The sequence below is a fragment of the Salvelinus alpinus genome, chromosome 6, assembly GCF_045679555.1.
Source record: "Salvelinus alpinus chromosome 6, SLU_Salpinus.1, whole genome shotgun sequence".
Taxonomy (NCBI): domain Eukaryota; kingdom Metazoa; phylum Chordata; class Actinopteri; order Salmoniformes; family Salmonidae; genus Salvelinus; species Salvelinus alpinus.
This window is the reverse complement of record NC_092091.1, coordinates 32,308,100-32,321,200: the sequence shown is the minus strand read 5'-3', so window position 1 is coordinate 32,321,200 and position 13,101 is coordinate 32,308,100. Positions and strand designations below refer to the sequence as shown.

The 13,101-nt window shown below is 40.4% G+C and overlaps 1 protein-coding gene across 1 annotated transcript; it reads right to left on the bottom strand.

Moving 5' to 3' along the window:
• Positions 1–963: 963 nt before the first annotated feature.
• On the bottom strand, positions 964–2,523 carry LOC139577834 (GS homeobox 2-like). Its single transcript, XM_071404997.1, has 2 exons — positions 2,017–2,523; positions 964–1,774 (listed from the first exon to the last, which is right to left on the bottom strand). The coding sequence occupies exons 1-2, from the start codon at positions 2,408–2,410 to the stop codon at positions 1,434–1,436; spliced, it is 735 nt and encodes a 244-aa protein (XP_071261098.1). The 5' UTR covers positions 2,411–2,523; the 3' UTR covers positions 964–1,433.
• Between the last annotated feature and the right edge of the window lie 10,578 nt (positions 2,524–13,101).

The following is a 13,101-nucleotide window of genomic DNA, read 5'->3' as shown; positions in this document are numbered from 1 at the left end:
CACCTTGCACCTACTACCATACCCGTTCAAAGGCACTCAAATGTTTTGTCTTTCCCATTCACCCTCTGAATGGTACACATACATGCCTCAATTGTCTCAAGGCTTAAAAATCCTTATATAACCTGGCTCCTCCCCTTCACCTACACTGATTGAAGTGGATTTAACAAGTGACATCAATAAGGGATCATAGCTTTCACCTGGATTCACCTGGTCAGTCTATGAGATGGAAAGAGCAGGTGTTCATAATGTTTTGTATACTCAGTGTACATAATGGAGGGTTTCCCAACTGGCAGCCCTCGGGTAGTTTTATTTGGCCCCCCAAGTTTTCTGAGCAAAGAAATAGAATATAAAGACTATAAATCAGCTCCAATCGATTTTAATTTGGGGAAACTGTTCCTAAGTATTAAAAAAAAGGGAAAAAAGGCTAAAAACAAGACAATCAGCTCCAAGTTATTTTAATTTTGGAAATCTGTTCCCAAGTATTCCCACGCTTAATAGAGAGACGTCATCACATACAAATGTTAGCAATGGTTGTGTTTTAATCAAACATTCTGTTTGCGTTTCTTGTGGTCAATTTGCAATCTACACATTCTTAATTATGTTCCCACGACCATCCACTCAAGAAAACAAATCAGCCCGTGACTGAATAGTTGATGATCCCTGTACTAGAGTATCTTCCTCAGGGTGTAAATTAAGGTTAACGTGGATGGGAATCTGATACTGTTCATTTTAGCGTCTCTGGTCACCTGCCTGTGATGACGTCCAATATGCTCTTTGAAATGGTCTCATGATAAAATGCGTGTAATTATTATATTAAATAAAATACAGACAAAACATCGATTTCTTGACAAATATATCAAACCCAAAGCTTTACAAATATGCTAAGGGATTGCAATATGCCTGTTAGGATTGCATCAGAGATCCACCATGCCAACCCTTAAAATACAAATCTTTTGTCTGAGATACAACTCACCAATGTTTTATTAGAATAAATACAAATATACATATTATATACACATAGTCTACTATGTACATACAATTTCACGTGGGAAAATAAGAAATGAAACAGAGTGGATCAACGGCCATCATCTTTACACTGATAAGAATGATATCAAGTATTGTATGACAACCACTGAGGATGTACAACTGACGTTTGACGTTGGGTTGAACCCTGAAGGATTTAACGTCACTTGTTTTTTTTAATGTTTCAACAAATAAAACATGTATTCACAGTTAACATAAAATGAACATACAAATAGGCCTACATCATTTAACCAGGGGAAACCAAGGATATTTCCAGTACTTCTTCTCAGACTGAAAGTAGCATCTCATGGCCCGGAGGTCGTCTGGTGTTGCAGAATTCGTGATGCACCATGGTAGACTAAGTGCCAGTAGTGTAATGGAAGTCTGTGCAGTGACAGTCTGAGATGCCCTCAGACTGGGGAGATATGTTTCTCCCCTGACGCTGATGCAGGGGATAGAGATTCCTCGTCCTCAGACCTTGGGTAATCCATGTGACCGCTTGCGCACTTACAACCGTTGTGCGCGCTCCTCTGTGTGCCCTTTCCCTCCTTCTTGTGTTTCACCCTCCGGTTCTGGAACCAGATTTTCACCTGTTTCTCCGAGAGGTTCAGATAAGTTGCTATTTCAATTCTTCTGAGCCTGGAAAGATACATGTTGGAGGAGAACTCCCTCTCCAGTTCCAATAGTTGTGTGCTGGTGAAAGCCGTGCGCATTCTCTTGCCATTCTGGATGTGACTGCTCTCAGAGGCGCCTGATGGAGACAGGACAACAATTTAGCCAAACATTATAGTTCTATTCCAAATTTCTAACACTGCAGTACATGTTTTATGCAATACATTGCATTGGTTTTACTGTACGTAATTGGATAGACTAACGAACTAACAAACATTATGTAGTGGTTCAATTAAAATGTGTCGCTCTAATTTCAAAGGTTGAATTGACAGGTTGTTATATTGCAGATACAGGTGGTCAGAGAGCACATAGTCTTCTTACCTATGGAGAGACAGTGGTAACTCATGGGGTCTGTGACGCTGTACATGGGCTTGTAGACAGGCGTGCAGACAGGTCGTGCAGACGGGTGCGCCAGTGGCGGAGACTGTTGGTGGTTTGATATCCTCTGACAATATTGGGGCTCCGCTCTCGGGAACTGACTCTTCAGCATCGAAATGCCGCTGCGGGGAGAGTGGAGGTGGGACGTGACGCAAAGCGGGCAGACGCAGAAAGTGCCGCTTTTCCTGGACGGACACACTGGCGCGGTGACCGTCATCATGGTGGGCGAGTGCATGCTGATGGGGAAGAGGAAGTCTTGTCGGGGATGCTCGTTAAGAGGTATGGGTCGCACCGTGTCCTTGATAATCAAAGAGTCGACATAAAATGACCTAGACATGGCTGCAGAACGATAGGCGGTCAGTATTGATCCTTGCACAAGAAGTTGGCCGTTTTGTCATCTGAAGCCCTCGGGATCTCGGAAGGTGCTTATGTTTGATAGTTAAACAAAAGGGACCCCGGAGAGGGCTGGCCCTAGCGTCACCCACGTGCGCACCCGGCTCAGTGTGCTCTTCTGCAAAACCACGTGATGCCTCAGAGAACTTCCAATCAAAATCTCCACATTCGCTAATTTTACCACAAATGAAAAGCCATGTTAATAACAAGTCACACAAAAACATAATGTGATTGTGTGAAAGTTAGTTAGCAAAGTAATATTTCTCTAGTATCATCCGCTGCCTTGGTGACGCATGGGTGACCCATTTCGTTACACTCCCAATAACATATGCTAACCATGTGTATGTGACCAATACAATAACATATGCTAACCACGTGTATGTGACCAATACAATTTGATTTGAATAGTGCGCACATCTGCAATGTTTCCCCAAAAATTGGCTGTAGGGCCTACACCTGTTCACGCTCGATTCAAAGGTGAACTTGACCGATAGGTTACATCTATTCATATAAGAGTAGGTCTATAGGTAAAACTTAATTACAAACATCTGAAATAGCCTATTGGAGTTGAAAAGCCCCAACCACCATATCAACCTCTATCATCATATCAATCGTCAGTCTCGAAATATAGCTCTCAGCAAACTGAGATACAAAAAAGCCGCATTATCTTCTAGAATGTGAGCAGTTGCCTTAGAGCTATGGGTGAAATTTCCAAACGAATTATAATTCTGGTACTGTATAACCACAGACTTGATCGTCCATAACACTGTAAACAAGGAGCTCTCTTTTAGCAGGGATCCAAACCATCTTAATGCCTCTGGTGTCGGTTATTCGTTTTGTTACAAAATTCCCATTATTGAGCAAATTATGATTAGATATTTACTGAATAATTAACATAATTGTATCGCCCAATCCTTGTATATGGTGACAATAAGCGTACGTCTACATTATATGTGAAAGTTTATTTGTGGAAATGCTATTTAAGCTTGTAAATCTCGTGACTACGCGGACTAATAATTGCAATATAATCATACACTGCATGCGTCCTTTCGGTAAAGATTTCGGGTCCAACGTTTAAGAATTATGAATGCCTATATGATAGTTATTAGGATTCAATTAGAAAGTGTTTGTTATGGTGGGTTTCTGCCGGGTAAACAGGCAGCTATTTCAGAAATATGTTAATCCCTTATCTTGTGACAATAATTATCGAGTTTGATCTCCAGGCGGGTGAGTCACCAGTGGGTTTAACTTCTACTTTCATCTGCGGACAAACGCCTCGAACCTCCAGACAGAGCGCAGGAAGGCGAGCCGCGCGCGCCCTTTGCGAGTTTTAATGGCGCAAACATTACGGGCGCAAACATCCATTAAGCCTTTTGATCAAACAAAGGATAAGTAGGCCTACAAGCTACAAGAGTTCAGTTTAAGGATTACAATATTGAGGTCAAACTGGACTGACTATAAACAGCACCACGTTGGCTGCACATTTTCCAATTTAACTATATCTCCAAGATCATACACTTATATTTTTGTGGGGTTTATAACTGTTTTGTTCTACGTGTAAATTAGCTATATAGGGGAAGGGAACATGGTCAATTCGTTGTCTGTGTTTTTCTGCTAATGTTTTTCTGCTAATTTGGGGGAGCAACCAGTGGGTGACCAGTGCTGATACGAATTGAATTGGCATCTTTAAACGAATTAGAATATGACTTTAAGATGGAATAAATGACAGAAAACAAACACGTCTGTCACGCAGACTGTAATTGCTATAATAAAGTGAACACAGCGTATGACACGAGAGGCGCTCTGGGTTGTTAAGGTACGGAGAACGGTTTCAAATGAGAGAGTGAGAGTGAAAGATATGTATATAGAGAGAAGAAAGAAAGAAAGATATACAGAAAGAGAAGGATAAGAAAGAAAGAAAGAGAGAGAGAGAACAAACCAGCCGGAATGATGTGTGGCGCGCGCCCTCATCACACCATCTTAGCTCCAATATTATTTTTCCAGAATTCTGCAAGATAAAATGTCATTGTCTATTAAGTAATCCCACAAATGAGATCCTTTATGAGTCTATAATGAGCTCTAATTGCCACGACTAGTCGAGCCACGTGGAAGGGTTTAGCAGGAATTAAGCCGTTAGGTACAGAGAACAGGCTGTTACCTTGCCATTACTTTCATAATTCAAGGAGAAAATTAGTCCATTTAAGGGAAAAATCCTTTGATTCTTTTTATTCTGCTCGGGGTGACAGGACTACCTACAGCTTTGTCCGCTTCAGTTAAAAAGCGGGTGCAACAAATGGGACCGTTACCAAATTGCCCGCTTAAAAACGTCAGAGTGAAAAGAATGTTAGAAATCCACAAAGCTCCAAGAGCCCCACTGCAATAAGTTCCCTCTCCCATGTTGTGAGGAAACTATATACATAAACCAGCAGCAGTTATTGCAGACAGCCCCATTCAAGTCATGTTGATGTGGCAATTAATCATGTACGTTTTCATTACAATGAAGATCAAATGAGTATTAATAAATCACACTTCAGGAATTAATATACACTGCTTAGTCCTACACAGAGTAGCTGTTGATATTTTCCTCTCAGTGGGAAGATAAACCACGTATTTGCTGGTGTGTGTGGAGTGGACACATCGCTTTGAGTTTCCCAGGAACAAAAACACACACATGTTAAAGTGCAGTGCTGAGGCGGTCCCTCTCATTCGCAGTCTTATACCGTGAAGAAGTCCATTAATGTTTTGTTGAACAAGCGTCATTTACTTGTATTAACGCCTTTTTACAAAAGTTGCATTGTTACACAGGGCCGGTTTGCGGCCCATCTTGGCCAATACACTGGGTGATTTTCCCCTTTATTAGTAACCAGGCAACAGATCATGAATAGCAACACTCGGGTCCTCAATATAGTTTTCAATGGCGATGGGAAAATGAACAATGATCCTGCGGACAACATAATGGCGCGCAGTGACTTTTCATTAACAATTACCTCGTAAATGTGAATAGCAGCTGCAGTGGCTACGCTCGATCTCATGGGTTTCAGAGAAAAGAGAGAGTGAGCGAGAGAGCCAGTAGGAGGAAATTCAATAGGATTCTGCAGGAGTCCGGTCGCACTGAATGTGGAATCTAATTTATATCTCAATGAATAATTCGATTTCTATGCAAAAATGAGTTATACATAATTCCACAAATAGCGTGACAACCAAGATTAAATAAAAACTTTTCTTTGAGCGCATCAGACCATCCATCAGTTTATGCCATGAGAGAGAATTTGGGATATTTTTGTGCACAGAACATTGGATAAACGTTATTAGGCCTACATGTGGAGCAAAACCTGGGAGAACAACTGGCCCCTCGCATTGAATCCATGGAAGGTCAAGGCCGACCGCGGTACTGCAGGCAGGCAATGTTTTATTATTAAATATATTTTTTTCGTGGGTAACTGAAGGCATTGTTAGCAGAAAAAGGGATCCCCCATTATAGTGAATGGAAAAAGTGTAATCTTCGTGGTCAATATTCATGTGAATGAACTGAACTAAATAGTGTGTGAAAATGACATACAGGTGTGTGAACAGGTGATCAGAATTCAGGTGATCGGGATCTGGAGAGTTAGCTGCGTTCAGGGGATCTACGTGTTTGAGAGTGAGTTGGAAGCAGACGTTACACAATACACCAGAGGGGTAGCCTACACTTTTTAAGTAGCTAGATCTACTGGGCAAAAACGGGTGGAATCAATGTTTTTTCCATGTCATTATATCAAACAAATTAAATGCGATGACGTTGAATCAACTTGGAAAACTGATTGGATTTTTAAAAGTCATGAAGGCAGAACGCATCTCCTTCTTGAGCGGTGTGACGGCTGCGTGGTCCCATGGTGTTTATACTTGCTTACTGTTGTTTGTACAGCTGAACGTGGTACCTTCAGGCATTTGGAAATTGCTCCCAAGGATGAACCAGACTTGTGGAGGTCTACAACTTTTTTTCTGGTTTTGGCTGATTTCTTTGGGTTTTCCCATGATGTCAAGCAAAGAGGCACTGAGTTTGAAGGTAGGCCTTGAAATACATCCACAGGTAGACCTCCAATTGACTGAAATTATGTCAATTAGCCTATCAGAAGCTTCTAAAGCCATGACATAATTTTCTGGAATTTTCCAAGCTGTTTAAAGGCACAGTCAACTTAGTGTATGTAAACTTCTGACCCACTGGAATTGTGAGAGTGAATCATAAGTGAAACAATCTGTCTGTTAACAATTGTTGGAAAATTACTTGTGTCATGCACAAAGTAGATATCCTAACCGACTTGCCAAAACTATAGTTTGTTATTAACAAGAAATTTGTGGAGTGGTTGAAAAATGAGTTATAACGACTCCAACCTCAGTGTATGTAAACTTCCGACTTCAACTTTGTCCTTGACCCTATTATTTGTTTTTAAATCGCACACAGAAGAAGTTATAAGGATCATTTAGCTGCTAATGGCTGTCAACTTGAGTTACTCAAGCACTAAGCTAGTCTACATCATCACTTCCTGAAGTAGCTCAAATTGTACATGTTATGTTATGTCTCTATGAGACAACATCTTAACCGACTTCATTTGGCTTCATTGTGATATTGAGTCTTCACCTAGGAATGAATGGTGTCACGTGATCAATGGCTTTGTCCACTTATATATACAGTCTTTAAGCAAAATCAAGAATTCAAAATAAGGGTTTCACTCCTCATTCGGAATTGTCAAACTTGGAACTTGATACTCTGGCAAACCATTTTTTATAAGCCCTATAAGGCTTTATTCAATATAATTGAGCATATTTTAATTTAACAGGGAAGCTATTTTGCCCTAAATTCAATAGAAAACACCATTCCAGACAATCCTCAGGACAGTGACACCCACAACACTGGGTGAGCCTGGTGAACAAAGCCACTTACAGGCCTCCATTGTTGGGCCGGAGAGATGCGCTCAGCTCCCACTAATTAGAGAGACGTTTCTGGACCTCAGCGAGCTGCTCAGCTGAGGTACTCGAGACTGAAGTGTGTCCGTCCAGCAAGAAGTGTCTGGACGGGCCCTGGTCTCCCCTTTCTGCCTCTTTTCTTCCTTCCAAAAGACTAAGCAAATAATCATTACTGAGCTAAAATGAGCTACAGAAAATAAAATAACCCTTATAGCAATCTCCTCTTGCTTGAGTTGCCAAAGAAAATATCCGTCCTCATTTTAATAATAAGATATTTCAGAAGTTGCCCTGTGACGCATCTTTGTTCTGTCCTCAGTGTATTAATGGTTATTGTTGTTAGGGACAATATTGGGGTCATGCACTCTCTTTCTAGTCACTCTGGACATCAATACCCTGTTTTTTAATGGGTGGTATTTTACCATAATAACTGCATTATTGTTCACCATACACCAAACATTTAATTTTAGATCCTGGTCTCCCCTCTCTACAGATGGCTATATCGGTCCACTAATACAGGACTAGTAAAGGCCCAGTGCACAATCTTTGTGAAGAATTGTTATTTCCCCTCCAAATGTTGTATTTTTTTATAACATTTTTTTTAAATTCATATTTGTGACTCGTTTCAGAAAACTAGGCATATGTCGTGCGTCACTACAGGAGCGCCATTTAAACTGCTACTTTTTTTTCTATCGAAAAGCTAACGTTAGCTAGCTGGCTAGCTAGCTAACATTATGTGTATGATCTGTGTATTAATATTATTCGTATCTCAGATTCATTTGCATTGCTAGTTATAGCATAATGTTAGCTAGCTAACGTTGAACCTGTTTGATTAGCTACCTGCAGATTCCTGCAGTGTAGTAACGTTATGAGTTGGGATTATGGTTAATTGTTTAGCTAGATAAACAAAAGACTCAACTATGCAAGTAACTATTTTAATAGAATGTTTATGATGTCACTGTGACAACTGTACATAGACGTAGCTGGTAAATCCGCTCTGGCTATCTACTCCGATTTCAGAGCACTCTCGTCTGAGTGTTCCAGAGCGCAAAATAACTGACAAATTTACGAACACTCAACACTTGTTGAATTTGGCCGGTGTCAGTAACTGTTTGCAAAAACGAAAAATTAAATTGTTGCCAGCAGCACAGTTGCAGTCACCAACGCTCTGGATAACATAAAAACAGCCTAACCAGCTCTGCTAGGGCGAGTAAAATGATCAGAGTGAACTGTTCTCTCATTTGTGTCTTGAAGTGGCTAGCAAACTAGCCAACATTAGCCAGTTAGCTTGGGTTCTTGACTGATGTTTGTTCAGAAAGCTCTTATCAATCCTAATTTTCGGCAGATCATCCAGTGTGCGCTCTGAACGCTCAGAGAGCGAAACGCTCTGCATTTATGAACGGCCAATCTGACAACGCTCTGAGTTTACGAACGCCCAGTGCACACTCTGGCACTCCAGATTAAATTTTACAAACACACCCATAGTATAAACCAGCCTTTAGTCTTGAAGTCTTTGATTGTTCAGTACATAGCCTCACATGTGAATCCTTAAAGATATGGGTGGGGTTAAGCTTAAGAGGATGTGAACGATGCTGAATGTGTGGTAACAAAGAAGAGCTCTCCATTAGGTACCAAAACATTCAAGGGACATTTTCTCAACAGTGAGGTCACAAGTTGATCAACTTTCAAAGCAGAATTACTTTCCCATTGTTCCTCAACTGTAGTGTATGATATATCATTTTCTAGCTCTGAGTCTACTTTTATTCAATGTAAAAAACACAATTTCAAATTTTGCTACATAAGACCGAATCGAGGCGGTCGGTCACATTTTAGGGGGGCTGCAGCACCCGTACTTCCATCAGCTATGCCTAGCGGGCTAGTATTATTGAGCCATCATAATATTCTACAGTGGGTCTGACAGAGGAGGCTGGTGGGAGGAGCTATAGGTGGACGGGCTCATTGTAATGGCTGGAATGGAATATATGGAACTGTATCAAACCATGTTTGACGCCGTTCTATGGTTTCCATTCCAGCCATTACAATGAGCCCATCCACCTACAGCTCCTCCCACCAGCCTCATCTGATGTATGAATTTCACCCTTAAAGTTTCTCATCCCGAAAGTTGAATTGTTTTGCATTTTAGCTAACCCTAATGCTAACCTTTTTCCTAACCTTAACCTAATTCTCTTAACCTGCTATGTTAATTTTTCTAACATTCCACGTAAGATGTCCTAACCTGCTATGAAAAGTAAATACTGGTAAAATCTGACATAAGCTGTATGCCATTTAGTCAAACCCCCACAACAAGAGGATGATACTGGTAGAAAAATGCAGGAAAACTAACATTTGCTTTTTGGTCTTAATTTAGGGTTAGGCATAAGGTTAGCATTGTGGTTAAGGTTAGGGTTATGTTTAAAATTACATTTTAAGAAGATCAATTGAATAAATAGTTGGGGTTTAGACATAATTATGACTTTGTGGCTGTGGAAACTAGTGACGACCCTAGTGAGTGCTAGCTCTCCTATCCAGCTAGTTACCCCAGCCATCTCTCCCAGGACATAAAAGAGGTGATATTGTAACTGTTTTCTCCTTCTGAAAGAGGAAATCCCAGGATTGAGCATGTGTGCTGGAGCGGAAGCAGCCTGGAATGTGTGGCCAGGCCATGTCTTTTGTCACCAGACCTGAGGTGAATAATTTAGTCCGGTCATATACAAAAGGTTTCCTTGATCAGTCAGTCATTATTATTATTATTATAATGCTGGGGTATTTTACAAATAAAAGTACAAAATCATTGATGGGAATATCATATCTTCCATTTATGAAAGATTGTAGCTCATGCACTGCCACCTAAAAACAGATTTTCATCCCCTATAGTTTATCGTAGGGAATAAAACCCATTACTGGGATTTAGAGGATGTTTTCAAGGGCAGGGGAATGATCTGGTAAGTGAGGCTCATGTGACATTTAGCAAATTGACACAACTGACTTTATTTGAGCATGTTTTATTTATAAATAAATAATTAAGCTTTATGATTTATTTCTCTCTCAATGCATCCTCAGACAAACTATTGATTGGATAACATGTCAGCCCCTCATCCAAAGAAGTGTTTGTCATTATGTTGATGTTCATCATTGCCAGTTAGTGTCCCCTACCATGTTCCTTCATCCCAGGCCTTCACACAGGCAGGCAACACTACTATATTTGTGGAAAGGAGAGGCCCTACATCCCTAGTCTCCTAATGACCCTTTACCCCTCTGGATGAGCAAAGTCACACATCTCTTAATTGAGACTATGTCTGCATTTTTACACCCATTATCCACTGTGTTCTTCTAATGCGACGCTAAGCAAGATGTGCTGAGGAGAACAGGGTTGTTTGAGAGGAGGAGGGGGGTTAGCTGTCAAGATTCAGCCCCACACTGGGCCTTCGCCATACTGTGCTCATTTTGACAATGATGAGTGCATCAATTTGTTTTTTGTTTCCATCTTCCTTTAAGCTGTTGGCATTTCACTGCTTGTGTGTATTCATTTTTCAGAGCTGCTAGCGCAAGCAGGCATAATTGAAATCTTCTGTGTTTTATATAAAACGAAGCACAGTTCTTCTGTTACATCTAGAAAGGGTTTTTCTGCCATGTAGAACTCAGAGAGAAATGATTCTCTCCCTGTCCGTAAGAGATGACTATCAGCCAAGCTCATCTCCAATGATTAATTTACATCCGTTGCCATATTTTAAAATCAAGTCATTTTATGGGCCAATTTGAGGTCTGAAAGTTCATTACAGTACTCTCTGCTTTTAAGTGAGATTTAACCGCTTATAGTTGCCAAAGAACACTCGATAGGACCATTCCTATATAATAATACTTTGCATATCAGAATAAATCAAGCAGTTATACGAATCAAACGGGCATGTGATTTTTGTTAGAGTGTTCTGTACAGTCTTTAAAATACAGGACATGTATTTTGTTTATCATCACTACCTGTGAATAATATAGTTTTGTTACAACTGCAAGACTATTTCATGAGCATTTATATTCTGTGAACTGAACCTGTTTTATATTGCATTTATACACATTGCTAATACATGGTGAATCTGTGTTCAAGGAAATAACTGTGTTTACTTAATTCTTTACATGGTAACTAATGATCAGATTTTTCTTTAATTGGCCAATGCTTAAATTGTGTTGAACAAGCTTTAGTGATACAGGAAGTGACAGAGAGTTCTAGAGTTGTGGCTGATGGTGATCAATGTTATTTCACCATTAAAGCTGCTAAATAGTTATACCATCTAGTCATTGTTGTTACAGAAAGTAATTCATCCGCCTCTAATCGAACCCTCAATTTACACAATTTACAGTAAAGTTAATTCCTGAGTTGGTGGGTTACAGTAGCTGAGGGTGTGTTCCCAGACCTAGAGGTACATAATCAGGTCTTATTGTTCCTCAAGTCAGAGGTTTTATATGTTTACATACATTTCAGCCATTGCATTCTCTTTGTGTGTTCCCATGCTCCCCTTTGAAAAATATCTTGAGTTTCGTTAAAGAGCAATTCCGCCACTTTTCAACCTCATATTCATTGTCTTCAGCACCATACCAGTGTCTACATATGTGAAAACAGCAAGTTTCTACATATGATCTGTGCTTACAAAGATAAGAAGAAAGGTCCTAAAAAACACTTCTCTGTGACATCACAGGGTAGGATTAAAAGTAAGAAAAACAGTGATTTTCAAACCCTGTAAAAAGGTTCTAGCCGGAGGGAAGATATTTTCTTCCCTTTTTTGCTCACCGTGAATCTCATAGTGTTTGAAAATCTCCGTTTTTAAAATGTTTTAACTTTTGATGATGTCGTCGGGTAGAACTTAACTTTATATTTTTTTCTACAAAACGTAGAAATGCACCGTGCTGGAGATAATGTGCTGGAGATAATGAAAAAGAGGTTGAAAAGTGCTGGAATTGCCCTATAAGTAGTCTTTGAATGAACAGAGTGGTATAGATTAAAGTGTGATCTCAAGGAAAAGTTAGTGGATTAGAGTGTTTCAACAGGATATGCTTAATACATACAGTACATATTATGTACAATGGTAAGAGGCATAATGCCCCCCAGATGATATTGTAACCTCACAAATTTTAAGGTCCTGATGTTCCCCCCCCCACCCCTGCTCTCCATCAGTGAACCCACTGATTCAGACTGGACGGCCCAGGATCTGTAGTGACACCTCTAGCATTGAGATGCAATGCCTTAGACCGCTGCGCCACTCAGGCAGCTTCTAAAAAAACTGCTGTGGATTCAGTTTTATCACAAGCACATAGGCCTACAGTCGGGAAGGCCACAATTTTGGCAGCACACATGCCAAATATAAAACAGAAATTTGGAAGGGTTTTGGAACCAAATTGACTGTTAAACTCATGGGTACGAAGCAATGGCTGTCCGTCCTGACTTGAATGGGAACTGCTGTCTATGGATTATATTGTAGTGACCTTAACCCAACTACCTCATCAAGAGGTTCAGACCTCTTGGTGTAACGGTTAAGGTGTTGGCTTGACAGTCACTTGACCTGGGTTTGTTTCTCAACTGGCTACCCCCCGCCCCCCGAATTCACTACAATATTTCTATGGTTGGTTGCAGCTGTCAGTTTGCCTCGCTCTCAGGAGCACGGGCACATAAAGGAGAGCGCCCTGAACCAGTTTCAGCTGGACCTG